This window comes from Protopterus annectens, chromosome 3.part1 (assembly GCF_019279795.1).
Source record: "Protopterus annectens isolate FY-2018-M chromosome 3.part1, PAN1.0, whole genome shotgun sequence".
Lineage (NCBI taxonomy): Eukaryota > Metazoa > Chordata > Ceratodontiformes > Protopteridae > Protopterus > Protopterus annectens.
The window spans coordinates 1,104,320,437-1,104,345,825 of NC_056732.1; the positions used below are offsets into that span (position 1 = coordinate 1,104,320,437).

General features: G+C 44.9%; 1 protein-coding gene across 2 annotated transcripts in view; it reads right to left on the reverse strand.

Moving 5' to 3' along the window:
• Positions 1 to 25,389, reverse strand: part of AGO2 (argonaute RISC catalytic component 2) — a 2,267,075-nt gene that overhangs the window by 1,315,342 nt on the left and 926,344 nt on the right. For both annotated transcript variants that reach the window (XM_044067244.1, XM_044067245.1), the window contains exon 9: positions 5,808 to 5,927. In XM_044067244.1, the coding sequence (XP_043923179.1) occupies positions 5,808 to 5,927 (120 nt within the window). The remainder of the gene's footprint in view (positions 1 to 5,807; positions 5,928 to 25,389) is intronic.

Below are 25,389 nucleotides of genomic sequence, written 5' to 3' on the forward strand. Positions count from 1 at the left end.
GTCTAGCTTGAAAAGCTGTAGAAGTAGCTAAGCTCCTAGTTGAATGTGCTTTAGGTTTTGAGCACAGCTGTTTTCCCCTGAGCAGATAAATTTCAGAGATGACCGAAGAAAGCCATCTAGACAAAGTCACTTTAGAAACAGGAAGGCCTTTTTATTATCCATAGGAAACAAAAGTTGATCAGATTTTCTAAATTTTTTGTTCTGTCCAAATAATATCTAAGTTGACGGTGGACATCAAGATAATGTAGCTTTTGTTCAGCTCTATCTGAATAGTTAGGAAAAATACAGGAGATCAATGGATTGATTCAAATTGTTCTTTGAAGCGACCTTAGGCAAAAAGGTTGGGTTAGTTCTCAAAGATACTCTGTCTTTGTGAAAAACCAAATAGGGGGGTCGAACCGAAAGAGCATGAAGTTCAGACACCCTCCTGGCCGATGTAATAGCCACTAGGAATAAAGTTTTCCAAGAAAGATATTTCAGGGAACAAGAAGCAGCTGGCTCGAAGGGGGGAAGAATCAAGGATGTCAGCACTAAATTTAGATCCCACTGAGGAGGAGGATTCCTGATTGGAGGTTTTAGTAGGAAAATTCCTTTCAAGAAGGCCCTATGATCTGCTATCCCGACATGAAAATTGGAAATAGCAGCCAATTGAACTCTGACTGTGGAAGAAGAGGAGCCTGCATGAAAAATCTCTGCTAAGAAGTCCAGGACTGCTTGAACAGGGGCAGTAAAAGGATCAATATTCTTGGTCTTAGCCCAATAAGAGAAACGTTTCCATTTGCTTGTATAAATCCTCCTGGTAGAGGATTTTAACGAAGCTACTATGATGTCTCTAACTGGGTTAGAGATCAAAGGAAGCCTGGCTAAGGAAGGAAGTGGAGCAACCATGCTGTGAGGTTGAGAGAAGGGATTGACCGGTGCAGCTGACCCGATTGGTGAATCAGAAGATCTGGCACTGGGTCCAGATGCCACGGCTGCACCAAAAGGTGATGATGGAGGAACGGGAACCAAACTTGTCGAGGCCAGTAAGGGGCAATGAGAATCAATTTAGCTCTCAAAACGGTAGCTTTCTGGATAACCTGAGGGATCAGAGGAAATGGAGGGAAGGCATAAAGAAGTCCCTGGGGCCAATCCTGGGTTAGAGCGTCTCTGGGGGGATGGCCTGATAGAGGAAAGAGGCTGAAGAAGTCTGGACATTTGCTGTTTTGGGGAGTAGCAAAAAGATCGCAACATGGATGACCCCATTCCAGAAAAATCTCTTCCGCTATAGATTGCTTGAGAGACCACTCGTGAGGCATGAGAATAGCTCTGCTCAATCTGTCCGCTACAATGTTGGTTTTCCCAGGGATATGCGTTGCTACCAGAAACCGATGAGAGGAGATCGCCCATTGCCAAAGTCTGAGCGCTTCTCGACACAAGGGGTAGGACTTGGTTCCGCCCTGTTTGTTGATATACCAAACTACAGACATGTTGTCTGTGTGGACTGCAATTGTCCCTACGGGAAGAAAGTCGTTGAGGGCTTGCAACGTTAAAAGCACTGCTCTCATCTCCAGGACATTTATGTGCAGATGGTACTCGAGCGGCTGCCACGCCCCAGGAACCATCTTGCCCTGATAATGACCCCCACCCGATCAGGGAGGCATCCGTGGTGACAGTGGCTATCGGGGATGGGGTACAAAGTACCTGCCTTGGTGAACCTGAGGAGATGTGATCCACCAAGCAAGATGCTCTTTGCATGTCTGTGTCACCAGAATCTGGTGACGATTGGAAGTTGCTGGTATGACCATTGTGTGAACAGCATCCACTGAAGAAGGCGCATGTAGAATCGAGCCAGGGAAGAAGAGTAATGGCCGCAGCCATGAGACCTAATACCTTTAGAACCATTCTGGCCTGTACTTTCTTGTTGGCCAGAATGATCCTGACATGACTCTGAATGTCTGAAACTCTTTGATCTGTAAGGGTAGCTGACATCCGAACAGTGTTTAAGTTTGCGCCTATGAAGGTAATAGACTGGCAGGGCGATAAGGATGACTTTTGAAGTTGATTGAGATGCCCAAATGAGAACAAAGGTTTATTGTGTAATCCCTGGCTTGTATAAGCTGATGCCTGGTGGTGGCTGACAGGAGCCAGTCATCGAGATATGGAAACACCTGGAATCCTTGACGTCTCAGGTGAGCCATGACCACTGCCATGCATTTGGTGAACACTCTGGGGGCTGTAGTGAGACCAAAGGGCAGGGCTCTGAACTGGAAATGACTGGACCCCAGCCGAAAGCGGAGAAATCTCCTGGAGCGTCTGTGAATTTTGATGTGATAGTACGCATCCTGAAGATCTATTGAGCACATCCAGTTGTCCTTCTGTAAGAAGGGCAGAATTGACTGAAGAGTGACCATTCGGAATCTTGTCTTCCTGACAGACTTGTTGAGTCTGCTGAGATCCAATATTGGTCTCCAGTCTCCCGTCTTTTTGGGGACCAAAAAGAATCTTGAGTAGATTCCGGGCTCTGAATGGTCTATTGTAACTGGCTGAATGGCTTTTTTTTGCAGTAGTTTTGAGACTTCTAACTCTGCAATTTCCCTTAGACCGGGTGGTACATCTGGAAGGGAATTTGAGGGGAAGGGACTTTCCTCGAAAGGAATTATGTAACCCTTGGATATGATCGACTGTACCCCATCTGTCTTGAGTGAGGGAATGCCAGGCTTCTGGGTACAGTGATAATCTTCCCCCGACTGCCTCCAAGGAGGGACAGCCAGGCAACATCTCAGGGATGCTGAAAGGGATTGTCAGAGAGAGGCTCTCTGTTTCCCTGGTTTTTCGGACCCCCTCTGCCTCTAGAGCGGTGTCTGTTGTTGTTACCCCCTCTGCCTCTAGGGGTAAACTGACCACGTGAATCCGGCGTGACTCCTTGGGATTTACGGAACCACATTTTCCCACCTTTCTGTCCTTTGGGATAAGGTCTAGAAGGGGTGGAAAAACGGACTCCAACAGCAGAAAGAGTCTTGCCGTCCTGTTCGCACCTGGTCAAGGTTTCCTTCACCTGAGGGACAAACAAAGCTGACCCATCAAAGGGAGAATTTGTGAAGGACGCCTTAAAGGGATCCATAAAATCACATAGCCGCATCCAGGCTTGGCGTCTAAGAGCCACACCTGTACCTGCGGCTCTACTCGCTCCATCCGCAGCATAAGATATTAGCCGCATGGAGGAGTTTGCAATGGAATTGAGGGTTCCTAGCTGCGAAGCAATTTTTCTTGAGCCCCTGCAGCTGTAGGATCCTGAACTACTTCACCCAGCTCCTTAAGGATATCCCTCTGGAGTCTGGTGAAGTGACATAGGTAATTCAGCGAACGCATAGCAAAGGTCGCTGAGGAAAACATCCGCTTACGGTACCTATCCATGGTCCTAGAGTCCTTATTAGGAGGATGGACGGGCACGGAAGGATCTGCAAGTTCCTTTTGGTGGCCGCAGCCACCACCATGGCATCAGCGGGGACACCCTTAGTGAGGAATTGCTTGTCACACGGGCAGTGATAAATTTTGAAGGCCTCCTAGGGACTGGCTCTACAGAGTCAGGAGCTGCCCACGCCTTCGTGCAATAACCTGCATAAGGGGTCGAAGGCGGAGACACCCAGGAGGTGGAGGGCCGAGATCCAAACGCCTCTAGGTATACTGACTCATCCTCAGAGGGATTGTTGGTGGGCCAGTTTCCCTCTGTTTAAGGAGTTCTAGGATGTCTGAGAAGGAGACATCCTCAGAGAGGATCTAGGGGATCCCTCTGACTCATCAAAGTCAGTATCAGTGACAGACTCGGGGAGTCTACATGCTTCCTCTTACAAGTCCTCTTCCTAGGAGGATCTCCCGAAACATCAGGAGAATCCTCGGAAGAGGGGAAATTCCCAATGGGGAAACCTGAGGCGGAGGATCTCTGGGTCCTGTAGCAAGAGAAGTGGCAGAGATGTCAACAGGTACTATAGAGGGAGGAGCTACGGGAACAGACTGCTGACTGATACCAGTGGCCAGCAGACTCTTCATGATCTCGAATGATCCCCTCCCAGGCAGCTCCGAGAGAACCCGTTCGAAGAGCTAGGAACTCCAGGGACCACCGAAGGGAAGTCTCCGAGGCAGATGTCGGAGCCGAGCTCACCAAGGCCGAGGCTCCAAGGGGAAGAGCGGGTTCGGACAAGGGTCCGATGCCACTCACCCCTCGGAGGAGACCATGGAAGCCCGACCACGAATCCCTCTAAGGAAGGTCTCAAGAGGAGATAAGAGTAGAGGCTGAAGGAACAGAAGGGGGTATCCGTCCTCCAGCCGTAGCAGTAACCATTCCCGAAGACTCCAACTCCATGCTCTGGGGTAGAGTTGAAGGAGGAACTGTAACGGGGTGTGGACCAACAGTCGTCTGTTGAGACGGACTATGTAACATTTGGGCCAGTACCTGTGACCTAAGTAATCTACTGACCACTCTCTCTAGGTCATGATCTGACAGTCTGGATGACCTTGAAGATCGGCTCCGATGGCTCCGTTCCGAAGAAGAGGTGAAGCCGGAGCCGAAAGTATCGGCTCCAAGGAAGGAGACCTCGACCTCTTTCTGGAATGAGCCATCGGAACCGATACTATAGATCCTGTCGGAGCCGACTTCTCGGAGCCGACAGGAAGCTCGATGTATCGGCTCCAGCGGAGCCGATACAGCCACCAAATAACGGTGTCGGAGCCGATCGGGCCGACACCGATGCCTGTGCCACATGGGTGTCGGAACCGATTGGAGCCGACACGAAGTGGTCGATGCAGATTCGGCACCGATAGCCATCGGTGCTGAAGGCTTTGTTAAGCCAGAATCGGCTCCAGCGGAGCCGATCTCGACTCGAACGAGTCGGAGCCGAGGCCGCAGGCTTAGACACAGAAGCCTGGGCCTTGGAAGATTTAGCTGATTTAGATGGAGCCGACTTAGCCGGAGAGCCCTCCGGCTTAAGAAGGCCCCTAAGGATCAGCTTGTTGCGTCTTTCCTGCAGGACTCTCTGGCTGAAGGAATGACAAATAGCACAGGAGTCCTGCAGGTGAAGAGGCCCCAGGCAATACAGGCAAGAAGTGTGACCGTCTGTCAGAGACATCTTCTGACAGCACGAGTCACACTTCTTAAAACCTGAGACCCTCTCCTTTGACATGGTGCTTTACAAAACACACACACACACCAGTCAAAAAATTAACTTAAATAAAATACCAAAAGGTATTCCTATAAACAAACACACACACCCTAACAGGGAGGGGATGGGATGGGTAAAGTTTGACTAAAAAAAATTAGAAGAGACAGGGATTTTCTGTCACAAAATGTAAATAATTAACTAATAACTAATAATTAAGGGTTTTTTAAACAAAAAGGGGCTTAAATATCCAAAAAGTGAATCACTTACCAGGAGCTGGTAAAAGGAGGACCTCATAAGCGAAGCGGCAAATGAGATCTGGGTACTTACCGCCTTGCATCATGGGATATGGGGCTGCCTCGAGCTGGTAAAAGTGACTCTCGAGCTTAGCAAGTGCCGAGTCGGAGCCGAGGGATCGGCTCCGAACCCATCAAGCAAGAATGAAGGCGAGATTGACAACTTAACATTGCAATGTTTTAAAGTTTTTCTACCCTGGACTGATTTGTAAAAAGGAGGCTGACATAAATAAAACACATTTAATAGATGTAAGTGTGATGTTATGACCCACCTTTTGTTTAGCTCTGCAGTAATTTTAATCACTACTCAATGCTTATGAGCAATCTTGTTTTTACATTAAATTTAACAGCAGGGAGGACATTGTTACATACTTACAAGTTTGCTTATTTCATCTTGTCGATCTGGTGCAGATCTAGCAGTGGCTCGAATCATGGTAGAGGTCTGATTGTCTGTTAGCTTCTTTATACATCTCTGTCCTGCAACTATATTACACACCTAAACAATGAATGCAAAGAACAATTATTTTAAACATTAATACATATGTCTTCATTTACCTTTGCATTACACTCCTTATAAACCATTTTGCATTCTAAAACACTAATATCTCAAACTATATCATTTTCATCTACAAAACTCAGACTGCCACTTACATACTGAAAAGCAAAATAAAGTGGCGAGACCATTGCACTGGTGTTTGGGCAAACACTGCAATACAGAAGGAACCGAGACACATTGGAAACATGAAACACAAAGCATTACAGGGAATAATGAAATGCATCTCATATGGGATCAACCATTACCAACCTTTCCAAAAATTGATGGGAAAAAAACAGATATAGTAGTCAATGAAAAAAGACAAAAGTAACATTGATCACTGAAACTGCTACACCCATTGATTACATTGTCTTTAGTACAAAGCGTCATAAAATATCAGGATTTGTGGGCAGAAGCAACAGCAATGAGGAATAAAAATACTAAGACCGTTCCAATAGTAGTAGCAGCAATAGGGTCTAATGAAAAAGAATTAGCAGTCGCACTTAGATATGCTACCAATACATATAATCCTGTATAAATTAAGAAAGGAGGCAATTCTGGGCACATTGTGAGTGCTGAGAAGAGCCCTCTTGGCTAACAAAGATTGAACCAGTACTAATTTCATTAACTTTAATTTTACCTTGACTTATGAATGGGGTCCATTCCTATCATGGTATTAGAAACCCAAAAGGCTTGGAGAAATTTAAACCGGGAGAAACCAATTAAATACATAACAAATAACAGAACGATGCTTATATTTATCCACTTGCTACCTTGTGAGGCATTACATATTTTAAAGCAAATGTTTCCTCTGAAAACTCTGAAATATAGTTGTTTAATGTCTTCTAAATAAATATAAACACCCAAGAAATAAATAGGGACAAAAAAAACCCCTCTTCCTCTGTTAGGACTGACAGACTGGCAACTCTGAGCTACTACAGGTTATCAAACAATTCATCCAAAATTTGGAACCACTTAGAGAGAAGACTTGCAGATTTTTCCAATGTCTACTGCACCCTCTCAGGCACAATATGTACTTTCCCTTACTCAACGACCTAGTTAACATCAAACCTAGCCTAGGAGTCTGCAGATGAGAACACCTTTGTTCTCCTATTTAAAATATCGTTTTTCTACAAGGATTCTAACCACTTCTCTCTCTCGCATTCTTACTATTTAAGTTTTGTTCTATCCAGTTCATTCCACAAGGCTTTGTGGCCCATTTTCATGGGAAACCTGACATGGTATTCATAATGACATGAAAAAACTTGGCATGGGAAGAGGATAAACTGCCTTTTTATACTGCAACTGTCTACTTTACTGTGCCTGTTAAATCATATTTTATTGCTGTTTTCACTGTTTGCTAAGTTCTTGTTGCTATTTTCACTATGTATTTGCTGATACTTTTCACTGTTGCAAAGCAATCTGTTCTGCTTGTTCTGGCTTTCCTGGCAAGTAGTGTTAAAATAACTGATTTGTTAGCAGTTTAAAATATTCTTTAGAGTCTCATTGTTGATTTGTTAGCTGTTTAAAATATTGTTTGGAGTTTCATTGCTGTTTTTCTGCTGTAGTATCTCACTATTTTTCTGTTAAACATTCTCTAGTGATTCCCACTGAAACTAGGGTACCCAGTAGCTATAGCATAGTCCAGATACAGATTTGCTGCATCTGGGTCTGTTTGTAGTGGCTGTTGGTTCTGAGCACATTTTCCAGGCCATCTTTGATTAGAAAGGACCCTTCTGCACTCTAGAGAGAAAAGTGTTCTGACTGAAACCTATCTTGGTGAAGGGTGGTTGGTCTAGGGCTTGGAGTAAGTATCCTCATTAGTCCTTTTGAACCTTTTTAATTTTTTTTCCAAGTTTTTAGCTTCTGGTGTTTAAGCCCTGCATTTGAGCAGGACTCTGCTTGTTTGCATGTCACACAGCATCGCACACTGCCGTGCAATTCTGCACCATAGCTGGACAGATAAATTCAACAATTTTTCCCTTAGATATAGCAGTAGCACATTAGTGTAGCCCTCATCCTTAGTAATTTTCTGATCCAACAGATACTCCTAGTGAGCTGTAACCTATTAAATCACCAGCAAAACCCCCCAGCAGAAATATCCATCCACTAAGCTCCTCTTTGAGCAGTCCTGAACCCTCCCCGCAACTTTGTGATAACAGTTCTTCAACCCAGCATTATGGACAATTGCACTACACTTGTTTCTTCTGCCAACCTTGGTGACTTGGGTCTCTTGAGACAGTGTAGCAATTCCCCATGTATGCTGACAACCCTCAACTAATATAGTAGAGTGCGACAGATGTACCTACACTAAGAATCTGGAATCCATGCTCTCTCGCACACAAAACAATAAACAAAACAATACACCAAAGAGGTTGTCATCCCACCCACCACTGCTCATGAATATAGTACCACTACTAATACACATAGTATGCAAACACAAAATCTACATACACAGAGGTTCTCTCAGAAAACTTACTGAAACACCAGAGACTTCCAAATCACAAGACTGCTACAACTAACAGTTCCCACAGTACTCATGACACAGTAACACAAGTGTCTCAACTACCAAGCCTGCAAGGCATAACACTCAAAAACCAAATTTTCCTGTCATTGGAGACTCCACAGTGAGACATTCGGATGTCCCACTCACCAGGCAGGACAAGAAGAAAGTCACAATTAGCTGCCTGTCCAGTGCTAGGATTAATCAAATCAAGCGTGCACTCAGGTCTCTCAGCAACAAGTACCATTATGACTCTCATAGTTCATGCTGGAGTGAACAACCTGAGATGCATCTCACTGGAAAATATGGAGAGAGAGATGCTTGAGCTATCTGAGTATGTGTCCAAGGTATATCCCTAGCCTTAAGCAGCATACTACCCTCACCTAGAATGATGCCACAGTATAAACAAAAATATGACCAATTTCAATAATTGGCTTAGTTTTTGGTGGCATTCAAAGGGGATCAAGTTTCTGTCAGCCTGGGAAGTCATGGTCGACAAACCTTGCTGCTTTGTCAGAGACTGTTTGCACCTGGCACCATTAGGCTTTCAGCTCCTGGCAAATGCTCTTGCCTCCCCAAAGTACCTTTTTTAGGCAAAGTTTCGAAAACAACTTTGCCAACAGGAAACTTGCCAATCTTAACAAAATAAGGGTTATGATGCTAAACACTAGGAGCTTAAACCAAACTGTGCACACCCTGGAAGCACTTACTACTGGAAGATGTACATGTTTGTGCAGATACAGAAACCTAGTTCAAGGCCTCAAAGTACCCCCAGCCTTGCAAGGCTAAAATGCTTTCCACACCTTCAGACCGCAAAATGAACATGACAACCAAAGGAGGTGGTGTTTTTATCTATATTAGAGATAAATTCACCTCCTGTCTAGTTAGACTGGACAACTGCACAGAGTTACTCCAAGTACAAGTTACTGTGGGTAAGTCCCCCACTCAAGTCATAGCCAGTTATAGATCCCCCGCCATGGGTCATGATGTGCATGAAGCCTACTTAAACTGCACTCGATCTAAACATTTCTAAACAATCTGGTTATGGGGGATTTCAATTTTCCCACTATCAGCTGGTAAACATACACTAGTCCTAAGTTCCTTGACTAACTCAAATGCCCTGAAACAAATTGTTCATACTCTTACAAGAGGAACTAACATACTACATCTGGTCCACACTAACATGTCAAACAGATGCATTGCTGGAACTATCGGACCCTCATTGGTTAAATCTGACCACAAATCAGTCACCTTCGAGCTGGCAATAACACCAGAGCTCACAAAAGGCAAAATCAGACAAAAAAACTTCACCAAGGCAAACTATACCCTCCTAGGTGAAGGTATAAATGCATTCCAAGCCCCACACTCCAGCTGGAAGTGGCAACTACACCGAAGCTTACATTAAAGCCCTGTGCAATCACTTGCATAAGTATATAGACTCAACTGTATCAGAAAAAGTCAGAGCCTCAAGTAAAAACAAGCCACCATGGTGAACATCCAGCATCAACAAACTTTACAATAAATGCAAAAAGTTATTGCCCAAGAAAACAAAGGCAAGGCCCTAACAATGGAAAAACACCCACCCCAGCCTCAACAGGCAAATAAGACATGCAAAATCCTCTAAAGGCTCCTTTAAGAAAAACCTAGCAAGCACAGTCAAGAATAACCATAAGACATTTTACAGCTGTGTTGTTGTTGTGACTTTCGGCTTTTCCTGGTTAGGGGTCGCCACAGTAGAACTCCAGTACGCTAATGATTGGCAGTTGATTTTTATGTACCGAGTTGCCAGCTTTGACGCACAACCTTCAACGAAGGTACGCCCATTCACACGTCTCCATGCAGAAGACGCTCTGAGCGTCAAACCGGACAGTGTCTTACTGTGAGGCTACAACGTACGTAGCCTAAAAGGTAGGGCCCAAGTATGTGCAGAACTAGTAACCAACGGTTTCACATGCATTGACCCCACAGAGATAGTAAGCCTGCCAGCAGATAGGTTTGGCGAAAACTTCACTCCCTTATCACCTCCAAATGTATCACAAACCATCCCCCCACCCTACATATGTGAAGAGCAGGTCATTAAAGCCCTGCCCAAGGCAAAAAACACAGCCTCTATGGGACCAGATGGCATCCCAGACTTCTAAACAAGCTAAAACATGAAATAGCATCACCATTAAGAACCTTTTTCAATCATAGCCTAACTACAGGCTTTGTTCCAACAAAATGGAGAATAGTAAGTTATTCCCCTCGACAAAGGTGGCCTAGCAACAGATCTGGAGAATTACAGACATATAAGTCTGACCAGCCTCATCTGTAAGGCCAGGAAACTTATTATGGACCTCATAAATAAAGATATAGGCCACCTCCAAATCCTGGATCCAACCCAATTCGGCTTCAAGGGCAGATCCTGTCTATTAAATCTGGTGGATTTCTTTGAAAATGTGACCAAGGCCATTGACAAGAGCAAATCTGTACACACAGCATACCTAGACTTGGCAAAGGCTTTCAACACAATCCCACATGCAGGCATTACCGATAAAATGGGGGAACTGAATGTAAACCCCTTTTTTGTAAGATGGATTGCCAACTGGCACAGAAATCGGCACCTTTCACCAGCAGGGTGCCACAGGGGCCAGTGCTGGGTCCCCTACTGTTTGATATATACTTCTTAGAAGTTCAGGCCAAAACTAAGGGGTTACGGCTGACCAAGTTTGTGGATGACTGCAAACTGGATGCAATTACTGAATCCCAAGATGATGCCAGTATACTCCAGGAAGGTCTTACACAGACCAGTGACTGATGTCTTAGTCACAGACTCAAACTAAATGCAAAGAAATGCATCATCAGTCCCTTTGGCAAAAACAATGCCCCTTCACACTATCAAAACAATGATACCCTAAGTGCCCATGAAGTGGCAAGGGATCTGAGATTACTAGTAGACTGTAACCTTAAATTTGACCACATGTTCACTGTAGTAAGGAAGGCTTTCTATGTAGCATACTTGATTAGTAAAGGCATTTTCACAACTCCTCTACACTCTGCACTAATCCGGCCCATAACAGAGTATAACGCCCCATTCAAAATGTACTGTACAAAGCACCTGCAGCAACTGGAGAGACCTCGAGGTTTCTAACCAAGATGATCAAGGGACTCCGGCATTTGCTATACACAGACGGACTAAAAGCCCTGTCACTATACTCTGCATTGTATAGACTTTTAAGGGGAGACTTAGGTCTGGCTTAAACAGCAATCTCATACTCAAACCTAATGAACTTGCTACATATCCGTAAATCAAACAGGACTAGAGCCACCCATCCCAGGGACCTAAATATAGCTGGCGACTTAAATAGGACATGCCGGAGGGACAGATTTGTGTCCCAGCTACTGCCAATTCATGTGAAGCAGAGCACCTCTATGTCATTGCTCGAGTGTAACCTGGATGAGTGGATAAGGTACTGTAAATTCTTACAGGGCATAGTGTCCACAACCCTCCTGGACATCAGAAGTCATTACTAAATGCAATCCTGGGTATTGACCAACATATGTACGGTATCACACTGGGATGAATCGACTAGGCTTGAAATGACCTCCGGGTCAACAGCCTAGCAAACTACTATGATCCTTGCTTTAAATTCTGGGTTGGAAAATGTAAGCTGGAGCCATGAAGGAAAAACTGAATATTCTGACAGCATAGCTAACATGAATTCTAAAAATGGCAAACTGCCTGCTGAAAAATAAGTGAAATTCTACCAAGAGATCTTCCCAGTACATCTTTGGTACAATGCTTGAAGAAACAAACTCAAAACATGCTTGGCTGGATTAACAAAAGAAAATTCTGCAGCAGGCTAGCAAATTAGGAGCTTCTTAAGAGATTTCTAGTAAAAGTATGTCCAACCCATTGTGCAGATGGTGCCAGATGCTTCTACGGTTCAGAGGAATCAGAGTCCTGATGTGGAATGGTCAAGTAGGGTAAAATGGATGACAACTGGGAAATCAAAGCAGAAAGTACAGTTGTGTAGGAAATTGAACTTAATAAATACAAATGTTCAAATACATTCACTACTGCACTAAGTGTTAACTTTTAGAAACTTCTGTTGCAAAAGGTATGACGTCCAGTACAAATTCAAAAATTACATGCCATTACCACTTCTTAATTAGACAGACACCCTACCACCTGGGCATCATAATGCTGTTGGAGAAAGATTTCCATCTGTGCAATTTTCAGCTCTTTCTTGCACCAAAGAGGGGATCTGATAAAAGTCACACCACTAACCAGGTAAAGGTCTATCTTCTACCAGAAATAATTAAAAATAGCACAAACAGATATTCCTACTATACCACAGGCATCCTTTTGCCAAGGTGAAATGTGTCTGCCTAGCTGAAAAGGAGTAACAGCCAACCAGAAAAGCCCTCAAAACTTCCTCTCCTAGCACTTGGTTAGGAAAGAGGGATTCCAACCCACAAACGGTAAAAGCTGTAAAACAGAGGAGCAGACAGAAGGAAATATTGGTGCAGTAGTGAAGGTACTCAAACATCTACAGTTATGGTACGTGCCTATACAGCTGTGCTGTGCTCTTTATATTTTTCACTGTTGCAGTAGTGCCAAAGTTTACCCTCTGAAGAAACAGGTTGGAGTAACCCTTGGGAGTAGAGCCATGGCAACCTCCCCCCCCCCACTCTGACGACAATACCTCAGAGACAGTACGAGAAAAAACTATGGACAACTGACCAGGTAGTTGCTTTCAGGATAGCCTGGGTGCTGTCCTTCTTAGCTGTTACCTTCGCACAATAAACATCGACACGTACTGGTGCAAAATGCGCTGAGCTAGCCATTTTCAGAACTATGCCTTCCCTACGCTTTGCAAAAGGCTATGAACTGCCACACGCTCACTTCCCTAGACCTCATTTTGTAAAATCTCAGCTGTCTATACATCATCTAAGAAGTGCAGAATCCCTCCCCCTTGGTATTTGGGGTAGCATAAACTATCAAGAAGTTGATGGCTGATTAAGAGAAACTTTTGTCACTTCCTTGGGCAAGGAGTTTGGATTAGCGTGGAGAATTGCACTGCCACTGTGGAAGATAAAGGCAGCCTTTCCTGCCCAGAAAGGTCTGCTATTCAGAAATCTTCCTGAAAGAAGTGATGGTCACTAGGAATGGGTTTTCCCTGTCAAGAACGTGTTGTACCTGTTGGCGCAAATGTTTTTAGAGCAACTTTTTTCCATACAAAGTTCAGGTCCTACAAGAGAGAGTTCCTTCTTGGATGGTATCATGTGTAGCACCCCTTTAAAAAAAATGCTTCATTCGCAGTAAGTAGTAAACAGGGGGACCACAGGGCAGGCTGGCAGAGATAACAGATGAGTATATTTTAACTGAGCATAAGGCAAGTCTAATTTGTAAACGTCGCAGGTATCTGAGGACCTCTGACACTATAGAGTTCTTTGGAGTCCAGGATCTGTTTCCAGCATGCAACCGAGAATCTTTTCCATACTGGTACATCTGACTTCCTTGTATTTGGTCTACTAATCTCTCATAATTATAAGCATGTCCTCTATAAACATGTCCCTTAAATGGGATGAGTCCTAGAGTTTTCTTGTTGTCTGCCACAAGATCTTTAGGTTGGAGTCAATGAGTGAAACCCTTGCTCTGAGATAAGAGGATCACAACATGCTGAGACGATGGTATAGGCTGCATATTAATAGCATTTTTGGTCTATCCTCTTGTATTTTCTGAATCACCTTGTGGAGGAGGACTGGAGGAAAAGCAAAGAAAAAAAGACATGAAGGGCAGACTGAATTGCCTTCCAGGGTGGGGGTCTAAATGAGGCAATTGTACAGGTAAGTACAGATGTGAATGCCTTTGGCCATGCAGTACACAATTACTAAAACCGGGCACTCTGTAAATGCCCTGGGAGCAGTAGATAAACCAAAGGGTTAACAGTTTGGTAACAGGCACCCTCTGCTTTGAACTTCTGGTACTACCTGTGTACCCTGGCTATGGGTACGTGGCGATAAGAATTTCCGAGATCCAGAATAACCAGAAGACCTTGAGGGAAGAGTAGAGGAAGCTCAGCCTACAAGGTTACCATTTTGAACTCTGGCACTAGTATAAAAAGAAGTTATGTCTTACCATAACGTTCCATCTGTGTTGTTGACCTTCGTTCATTCACTACTGCTGGGTTATCTGTTTCGTCCTCGGAACCCAGCCGGCCAAATATCAAACTCACGTCAGCTAAAAACTCTCGAGCCAAGGTCCTACCCAGAACGCTCTGTTCTCTGTTACCTCAGATCGAGTTTGCAAGTTGATAGACAAAGGTAGAGGCTGCCTCTGGTCATAACAGACCTATAATAAAGGAGTATATGAGATCAACCAGGAACCTCCGGAGGGGGACAGAGGGTGGAAAGTAATGAATGCATGAAGATCAACAACACAGATGGAACGTTATGGTAAGACATAACTTCTTATCTTCGTTCATTCCTTACTGATGGGACAGAGTCCCCAGCTACCTGTATCCCTGGGTGGCCCTCATGGAAGGACATTCCTGAGAACCATGGAAACAAACAAAGCTCTACCTCTGGAGGCCAAGTCCAATTTGTAATGGAGAATAAGGGTATGAAGTATGCCCCAAGTCGCAGCTGAGCAAATATCATTGAGGGAAGCCTTAGCATGGAAAGCTGTTAAAGTTTCCATAGACCTTATAGAATGTGCTTTCACTCTGTGAGGCAAGGTGACATTGTTTGTGTTGTAGATAAAGGTAATACAATTTCTCAACTATGAAGCCAATGTAACTTTTGAGACAGGATGACTTAGTCTTAGTCCAGAAAAAAACAGAAATAGTTGGTCTGATTTATGGGTAGATTTTGTTCTGTCCAGATAAAATCATATTTGCCTATGAACATCCAAGGAGTGCAGGCAATACTCTCCCTTGTTAGTGGTTAGGAAAGAATACTGGAAGGTCAATAGATTGGTTGATAGACCGCTCTGACACCACTGTTAGTAAAATGGAAGAATTAGTTCTCAGTGATACCCTATCCTTATGGAAAATAAGATAGGGAGGTTTGATGCATAAGGCTAGAAATTCTGACAAGCATCTGGCCGATGTGATTGCAATCAGAAACAAAGTTTTCCAAGAGAGATATTTTACATCACATGAAGACGCAGGTTCAAAGGGGGGGCTGTTAGACCTTGCAGTACCAAGGCCAAATCCCAAGGTTGTGCAGGTTCTCTAAAGGGAGGTTTTATGTGAAGAACCCCCTTCAAGAAAGCTTTACAGAGTCTATGCGACATAAGCGAAGAATCCTGAAAACCAATGTGGAAATTCGAAATGGCAGCTAAATTCACACGAACAGTAGAGGCAGACACCCCAGAGTGGAAAAGATGTGATATCTAATCCAAAATCACCAAAACTGGGGCTGACAAGGAGTCTAATTGTTTATTCGCTGCCCATAGAGAAAACCTTTTCCATTTATTGAGATAGATTAGTCTGGTGGACGAGTTATGAGACGCAATAAGAATATTGCACACAGGGGACAAGAGGTTTTCCTGCCTGGCAATCATTGGAAGTGGAGAAACCAAGCTGTCAGTTTCAGGGTTGTTAGATTGGGGTGAGTCAGACCCTGCGGATGGGAGATCAACGTTGGGGATGGATTGAGGATCCATGGTTGATATAGCAGGTGAGGCCAGAGGAAGGGGAACCAGACTTGTCGAGGCCAATATGGAGCAATGAGGATCACTTTGCTTTTCAACTGTCGTGCTTTCTTCAGAAATTGGGAGATGAGAGGAAGAGGAGGACAAGCATAAAGTAGACCAGAGGGCCAAGCATGGACTACAGCATCTCTCGGTGAATGTCCCCGAGGGGGGATCATGGCAAAATAGTTGCTGCACTTGTAGTTGGTTGGGGAGGCGAATAGGTCACAGCAAGGCTGGCCCCAGCGGTTGAAGATTCTTGCCACTATCATATGGTTGCGGGATCACTTGTGAGGTTGTAGAATGCACCTGTTCAATTTGTCCACTAACACATTGGAGCTCCTGGGAATGTCCATTGCAATTAGAAAGCGGTTGGAAGCTATCGCCCATTGCAATATTCTCAAAGCCTCTTGGCATAACGGGTAAGATCTGGTGCCCCCTTACTTGTTGATGTACCAGACCACTGACATGTCTAACTGGATCGCAATAATCCTTGACGGAAGGATGGAATAAAATGCTTGCCACTACTGTTGCAAGCATTCCAGGACAGTGATATGCAAAAGGGCCTCCGTTTCTGACCTGGTGCCTTGAACCGAGATTCCCTGACATAACCCCATTAGGGAGGCATCCATGGTCACCATGGCTTTTGGCTGAAGGGGTGAGACCATTGTTGGGGATTTCAAGACGTCCACCAGAATAAATCATGCTTGCATCTCTGAGTTACACTCACCTGAAAAGACAAAGGATGTTGTAGAGGATACCACTGAGTGAGAAGTAACCACTGAAGGAGCCTCATGTGGAATCTGGCTAGAGGAACAATGGTGATCGAGGCTGCCATTGACCCCAATAATTATGGACAGAGCAGAAGATTTGTGGGGACATATTAGCGGCTGAACCTGTTGTCTTATATTTTTTGAAGTCTGTGATTCGGAAGAAATGCTGTGCAATTTCTCATGTCCAACAGTACCCCTATGAATTCCAAAGACTGAGCTGGGGTCATGTTGGACTTTTCCCAGTTTATAGTGATTCCCAGGCTTTGTGCTGTGAGGAGAGTGTAGTGCAGGGCTTCTTCCAGTAGACGCTTGGTGGAGGCGGTGAGGAGCTAGACGTCTAGATATGGAAACGCCTGGAATCCTTAAGTCGCAAGTGAGTGATAACCACTGCCATGCATTTGGTGAACACTCTAGGGGCTGTAGTGAGACCGAAGGGCAGAGCTAGAAATTGGTAGTGACTAGCTCCTATGTGGAAGCGGCGCTATCTTCTTGAGCATTTCTCCATTTTTATGTGGTAATACGCATCTTGAAGATCTACAGAGCACATCCAATCATCTTCTTCCAAGAGAGGAATGATAGACTGAACCGTGACCATCCGCAATTTCTCTGTTTTTCAAATTTGTTCAGCATGAATTGGTCACCAGTCCCCTGTCTTTTTTGGCACTAAAAAGAACCTCGAGTAAAAAGCAGATCCTACCTGGTCTGGGGGGACTGTCTGGATGACTCTCTTTTGTGGCAGCTTTTGAATTTCGTGTGCTGCTGCTTCCCTTTGACTGGGTGGAATGTCGAGTAATACTCTGGATGAGGTTGGACAAAGATGGAAGGGGATGCGATATCGTCTGGATATTATCCACTGTACCCAAGAGTCGGTGGTTATATTTGGCCAGGCAGCAGGGTACAAGGAAAAACGATCCCCGGCCGCTTCCAGAGGTGAGCAGTCGGGCAATGCTTCAGAAGCACTGATAGGGTTGGCCAGAGAAAGAATCCCTGGAACCCCCGTTTCGCGGACCTCCTCTGCCCGAAAGTGGAGTCTTCCATTAGAGTTTCCATTTCTGCCTCTAGGGGAGAACTCGGCAAGTGCGTCATGGAAAGAGTCCTGTGATTTTCTGTGCCACATCTTCCAGCTCCTCTGATTTCTGGAGTAGAATTGTTGAGGAGTGGAGTGTCTCACACCAATGGCAGATATAGTCTTGTCATCTTGTTCGCACCTTGCCAACATATCTTTCACTTTAGGGCCAAACAAAGAAGCGGCCTCGATGGGGGCGTTCATGAAGGAAGCCTTAAAGGAGTATGCAAAAGTTTCAAAGGTGCATCCAGGCATGTCGCCTGGTGACTATACCCACGCCTGCCGCTCTAGCCACTCCTTCTGCTGCATGAGAAATAGGATGCATGGAAGAATTGGAAATGGATTCTAGTGTGGCTGAGAACCTATGTTGTCACGGACCTAGTCAGAAACAGCTCCTGCCAAGGTTTCAGAAAGTTGGTTGATTAGATGCCTCTGGAGCCTCCTGAAGTGTGCCAAATAGTTCAAAGACCTTACAGCAAAGGTCGATGAAGCAAACACATGGTTCCCTAGTTATCACCCTGGACTCCTTGCTGGGTGGATGGACAGTTTGGCTCTCTTCTGCCAAATCCTTCTTAGATGCAGCCCCCACCACCATGGCATCTACTAGAAGACCTCATGATCAATGGGGATTGCTCAGCTGGGGGGGATAAGATTTTATCAGGCCTCCGCTGTATCGCTTCCAGGGTGTCAGGAGCCTTCCATGTGCGCTGGATGAGCTCATCAGCTGGCAGGGTAACCCAGGAGGTAGGGGGCCAGGCACAAAAGGCCTGCAGGAATAAGATTCCTCAGAGGAAGGATTAGAGAACTTCCAGTCAACTCTCTCAGGAACTCAAGGATGTCACCAAAGGACACCTCATCAGAGGGTGACTGCAGGGACCCTTCCCCGTCATCAAAGTCTGTATCTTCAGTAAACGACTCCTTAGTGGAGTCCATGTGCTTCCTCTTGGCAAGACGCTTTGCGGGGTACTTTCTCAGAGGGAGGTTCTGGGAAAGACTGCAAAGACGGGGTCTCCTGAGGAGGAGAAACCTGAGGCCCTAGTGCCCGGTGTCTGACAGTTGTGCCTTGTGAGAGTTGCGGCACAAAGGGGGGAGAGGAATCCGAAATGTGGGGCTTGCCAGCGGATGCAAGCGCCCTCTACATGGCCTGGAAAGCCGACCTGCCCAAGGAGGGATGGGAGCCCAGAACTGAGCACGACAATCTTGGAACCAGGGTCACACCCCACCCCGACAAGCCGACCCCCAGACCAGGAGTCTCAATAGGACTGTGAAGCGCCCAAAAAGAGCCCGATGCCCAGTGCATCGAGGGCCACAAGGACATCTCCGGTTCCAAAGTGAGATCCACTATTGGAATCGGAGTAAGGGAAGCTGGTGTCGGAGTAATGGACTTTGATACTTGGGTGGAAGTCAAAGGAGGAGTGTACGTTGGTGTTTGAGGAGACATACGTTCACCTGAAGGAGGAAATGTAGATTTCGCCGGTTGACAGAAACCTCTGGCCACAAGTAACTGGTCAATAAGCTGCAACACATCTTGCTCAGAGAGGCTCCTGGTCGACCTCATAGAGAAACCAGAGGGCGATTCTGGCCTTTCTAGAAAAGGACTACATTGGCTACCAACGAATGGATCCAAGGAAGGAAAGTACTTGGTCCTTGCTAGTTTGAGAGGTGCAGAGTCCGGAACCAAGGACGTCTGCGCCAAAGAGAATGGTGTGGAAGTAGTCTGCGCTGATGTCAGTGCCATAAAAGCTGAAGGTGTCTGCACCGTAAAAGCAAGTGTCTGCACTGATGGGTACGGTGCCTTCGAGGAAAGTGTCTGCACCGGTAACAATGACAATGCCGAAAAGGATTGCACTGAAGAACATGTCGGTGCTGAAAGTGTCTGCAAAATGGAGGACAGTAATGTCATACTCGGGGCCAAAGGGGATTGTACCAACGGTGCCAAAGGGGACTGTACCTGCATGGACGGTGCCGGTAAGAGCTGCAACGGAACTGTCGGAGCCATAATTGTCTGCACTAAGAATTCCGGTGCAGATAGCGATAAGGAGGACATAGCTGGAGCAAGAATCAACTGGGGTGGTGCTGAGCCTGGAGCCGACAGGGTCACAAGTGGCAGCAGCGTAGTAGATATTTGCACCTTCTTATGAGTTGATTCCCTATGATTTCCAGAGGGAGATGAAGTGAGTGACCTCGATGAGAAAGAGGGAGAATGCCTCTTATGGGTTTAGCAGGAGGGAGTGAGCCCTTTGACCCAGAAATAGCCTCTCAGAAAGGAGATCTGAGAAGACATTTCAAAAATAATTTGTTCTTTCTCTCGTTAAGAGTCCTAGTTAAAATATTTCTACAAATCCCACATGGGGGATCCATAGTAAGGTGGGAGACATTCAAACAATAGACACAAGTTATGGCCATCAGAAAGTGGTAACTTACAGCTGCAATCCCTACACTGCTTAAAACCAACACTACTATTCTTATCCGATATAATGACGTGGAGAAGAACTGTACCAAAAAGAAAAGGAAAGGCTACCCAAAAGGGTAGGAAGAGAGAAGGAAGAAGGATTACCAACAATGGTAATGAAGAATTATCTCAAAGGTAAGAAAAGGGTAATATAGAGGAATAGACTAAAGGAAGAGAGTCCTAAGGATACGATAGGGTAGGAGAATAATACCAGAAACTGTTTGAAAAACTTTACAGTAGAAACGATATATAAAACTTTCAAAAAATTAGACACTTAGCTGAAGAGAGTGGCTTGACACAGCTGTACAGCAATGTGGCAAACGAGATCTGAGATAACAGGGAGCAGAGCATTCTGGGTAGGACCTTGGCTCGAAAGTTCTTTGGCTGATGCGAGCTTGATATCTGGCCAGCTCAGTTCCGAGGACGGAACCGATAACCCATCGGTAAGGAATGAACAAAGATTAACATCAGATAAATTTGTTTAACCTTAACAGATCTAATTTTGGCCTCCAACCACCATACTTCCTTAGAAAAAGGAATAATCTTGAGTAGAACACTTTTCTTTCCCATGTTCTAGTCCTCTACATACATGGATGGCTCTGATGCGAAAGAGCCAGAATTACTGGTTTGATAATATGCTTTTGTCTTCTGGGTACGAAGGGAATGCCAGAGAACCTACCTTGTTCTATGAGCAGTAGTCTATCCTTGTACTAAGATTCTTAGAACCCAAGTTTAAGTAATTTTTTCCCCATTCCTTCTGAAGTGTCCAAGATTACTCCCTTCTTTTTGAGAAGGGATAGGCAGGGGAGGAGACAATGGGTAGGTAGTGAGATTTTAAGGGCATGGAAGGAAGGAGTTCTGCTGAAACACGGTAATTTCCTTGAGGTGCCTCTGCCCTAAGAACTCCCATGCTCCACCCCTTTTGGTCAATTTTCAATTATTCAAAAATTAATTTTTCCCTCATTTAGGCTGCTTCCCTTTATCCTGCCCCAGGTGAAAGGGACAACTTTTAGTGGGACAATTCCTACTTTGCATAGTTTAGGGAGGGGGATCAGCTTTTTCACAGACCACAGTTTTTCACCTTTTCCTTCAGCTTTTTTAAACACCTGCTCAAGAAGAGTTAACAGCAGTTCCTTGTCTTTTTCATATGCTCTGGCAAGGGTGAGGAAGGGCCCTGGAAGAAGAAGATGGTCAGTTTTCCAAGAATTTCAAATCAGACTGATAAGGTGGTTCAAAGGGTGGTAAAGGAAAGCTTTTCTAAAACACAGTTAAAACCCCAGGGATATACCATCTATTTTCCCAGAGGACTTGATATGCAAAACCCCTTTAAGAAATATTTTAACTTTTGATAAGAAAGTAAGGGAGATCAGACAAGCAGATACGGCTGAAAGGTAGATTTTTATAGAAGAATGAGAAAGGCCTGAATTGAGAGACTCACACAGATAATGGAGAACCAGTGGTGCATCTGCCTTGTTTGGATCCTAGTTTTTCTTGTGGAACCAACTAAGATATCTTCTATTTGGCTTAGCAGGAGTTCCTAATAGCAGATTTTCTGGCATCTTTTAATATCTGCTGCACATACTCAGAAAAAAGGTGCTCAAAGGGGATCAAAATTATGTTACCAAGCAGTGAAATGATTCTTCAGGTTGGGGTGGATCAGTAACTCCTTTTCCTGTGTCAGTAGAGCCATCCTTGAGGAAAGCCTGTGATAACTGCCCTTGGCCATTTTCATAAGAAGGAAGAATCAATGTTGTCTGAAACAATTTTTGGGGAGCCCTTTTAGATCTTTAAAATAACTCTGGTTTATTCAAGGACAAAGGCATACAAGTACATTCTCTTCCATGGGAAAGAAAAGACGTCACTCTTCCAGACCATTCTGTAAGGCATCCTGGAGCTGAACTACTTTAGTTGTCTGTTGTGAATGGAGGCAAACAGATCTATTTGAGGGATTCTTCACAGAGGGATTAACTCCTGGAAGACACTAGGGCACAACGTTTGTGGGGGGTGGTCTGTCCTGGATCTGCTAAGTGTGTTTTGCTAGTGTTCTGCTCTTAAGCAGCCTGAAGGAAAAAGTACAGTTTTGTACCTACCATAAATGTAGATGTCCGATAGGAATGCATCTGCAGTCCTTACAAATGGGTTGTCCTGTCGTCAGGCAGCCCTTCGGTCGGCCGGATTCCAAAGTCTGGGTCTGGCCTCGGCTGGTGTCGCACTTCACCCGACGTCATAGCTGCAGTTATTCGGGTATAAAGGCATCAGCCGACGCCATTTTCCTCAGTGTTTCTTGCCCCAGATGCCAGGTGCCCTCTAGGAAGGCTAAATTTGGATAAATGCCAATGATTCCAAATAGTAGAGAGCAAACACAAAAATAAGCATGTATGTACATATATACAAACAAATACACCATAATAGATTCCCCCAGCTAGCTATAAGATGGGCAAATACCCTAGGAGTACCACAGAGGGGAAAGGCGGGTGGGTAATCCTGACTGCAGATGCATTCCTATCGGACATCTACATTTATGGTAGGTACAAAACTGTACTATGTCCTTCAAGGATGCATCTGCAGTCCTTACAAATGGGTAGAATACCATAGCCAAACTGGGGGAGGAGGAAAAATAAAGTTATGGTGTAGTTAAGATCCCTTGCAAAACAGCAGTGGCAAAACTTGCTCGGGATCTAGAGTATAAAGGTAAATTATAATGCTTGGCAAATGTATGCACGGAGCTCCAAGTTGCAGCCTCTAAAATGTCCTTGGTAGCCACTCCTCGTAGGAAAGCTGTGGTAGTGGCTGTAGCCCTTGTAGAGTGAGGCCTGATGTTTTCTGGAGTTTTATTTCCATGGTAGGAGTAACAAAATCTAATGCAATTTCCTATCCACTTGGAGATTGTCTGTTTTGAAATTGCTTTTCCTTCCCTTCCTGTTGCATATGCTACCAGTAGCTGGTCAGTTTTTCTATTGCCCTTGGTCCTGTCCAGGTAGTAGCGTAATTGTCTATGTACATCCAAGGTATGCAACAGTCTTTCTCCCCTGTTCTGTGGGTTGGGGAAGAATGTAGGTAGGTGGATAGCCTGATTTAAAGATACTCTGGAGACCACCTTAGGCATAAAAGTAGGATTTGTTCTCATGGACACTCTATCTTGATGGAAGATCAGGAAGGGTTGTACTGCCATTAATGCCTGTAGCTCAGAAACCCTTCTTGCTGAAGTGATTGCCAGCAGGAAAGCAGTTTTCCATGATAAGTATTGTAAATCTGCTGTTGCTGCTGGTTCGAAAGGAGGAAGTGTCAATTTTTCTAGCACAAAGTTCAAGTCCCATGCTGGCAATGGTGGCTTCCTAGGAGGTTTTACATTTTTAATTCCTCTCAGAAACTGCCTGAGCAGAGGATGTGAGAAGACTGGAGGATCCAAGTCGTATTCTGCTGAAATAGCTGATGCATGAATCTTAATGGAAGAATAGGACAGGCCATTGTGGAAGAGCTCTGCCAAGTATTCCAGGATGTTGGCCATGTTTACCAGTGACACATCTTCTCCTTTTGCAGTACTCCAAATGAGATATCTTTTCCATTTTGCTGAATAATTTTTCCTTGTTGAGGGTCTGCGAGCCTCCAGGATAATGTCTTTAACCCTTTGGGATAGATTTGGGTTAATTGGTCTTATGCAATGTTCCAGGCAGTCAGCTGCAGAGTTTTCAGGTTTGGATGCAGGATGTTGTAGTTGTTCTGTGTTAACAGCAAGGGAACCAGGGGTAGGGGCCATATTTGTTCCCGAGACATGCTCCTCAGTAATGAGTACCAATGTTGTCTTGGCCAGTCTGGAGCTATCAGAATGATCCTTGGACGGTCCTCTTTGATCTTCAATAGCACCTTGTGCATCAAAGGAAGTGGTGGGAATGCATATGCTGTCAGGTTTTTCCAAATGAAAGATAGGGAGTCCACCTTCCAAGCAAGTGGGTGGTACGTCCTTGTGCAGAATTTCTTTAGCTGGTGATTGCGTGGGGATGCAAATAAGTCTATTTCTGGGAGTCCCCATTTTCTTGTAATGGTTTTGAAGATGTCCGGATGCAGCATCCATTCGTGGGCATCCGTGGTAGTCCTGCTTAGTATGTCTGCTAGAATGTTTTCTTTTCCTGGTACAAAAATTGCTTGTAACTGAATGTTGTAGCTCAGGGCCACATTCCAGAGGTCCAGTGCCATCCGGCATAGAGGGTACGAATGTGTGCCTCCCTGTTTGTTGATGTACCACATAACTGTGGTGTTGTCTGTCCTTATCATCAATTGACCTTGTCGGAGAAATGGTCTGAATTTCTGAATTGCCAGTTTTACTGCCAGCATTTCCTTTAGATTTATGTGTAGGTGCAGCTGTTCTTGAGTCCATAAACCTTGTATGCACTTGTCCAGCATGTGGGCTCCCCAACCGAGGTCTGAGGCGTCCGTCGTGATGGTTTGGCTTGGTTGTGTGCTGTGGAAGGGCAATCCTGTGTTTGATTGACAGGCCTGAGCCCACCATAGGAATTCTTGCTTCAGGCATGGAATTATTGGAATTTGGGTTTCTAGGCTGTGCTTGTGTTGAGACCATAAATTCCTTAGGTACCACTGTAACTTTCTCATATGCAGTCTGGCATGTGGAACCAATATTATGCAGGATGCCATGAAGCCCAAGGCTTGCAGGACTTTTCTTGCTGTTAGATGGTTCTGCTTTATTAATGCCAAGAAGTAGAGAGGTAGTTGCTCCTGTTTTTCTACTGTTAGGAACGCCATTTGTTTTGATGTGTCCAGCTCTGCACCCAAAAAGGTTATCCTTTGGGATGGTATCAGCCTTGACTTTTTGATATTGACTGTATATCCCAGGGCTTGTAGTAGGTAAATGACCCTTTTCAAGTCTTTTGCTAGCTTGTTTTTGTTGTCCGCTTGTATCAGGCAGTCGTCCAGGTAAGGGTAAATTTGGATT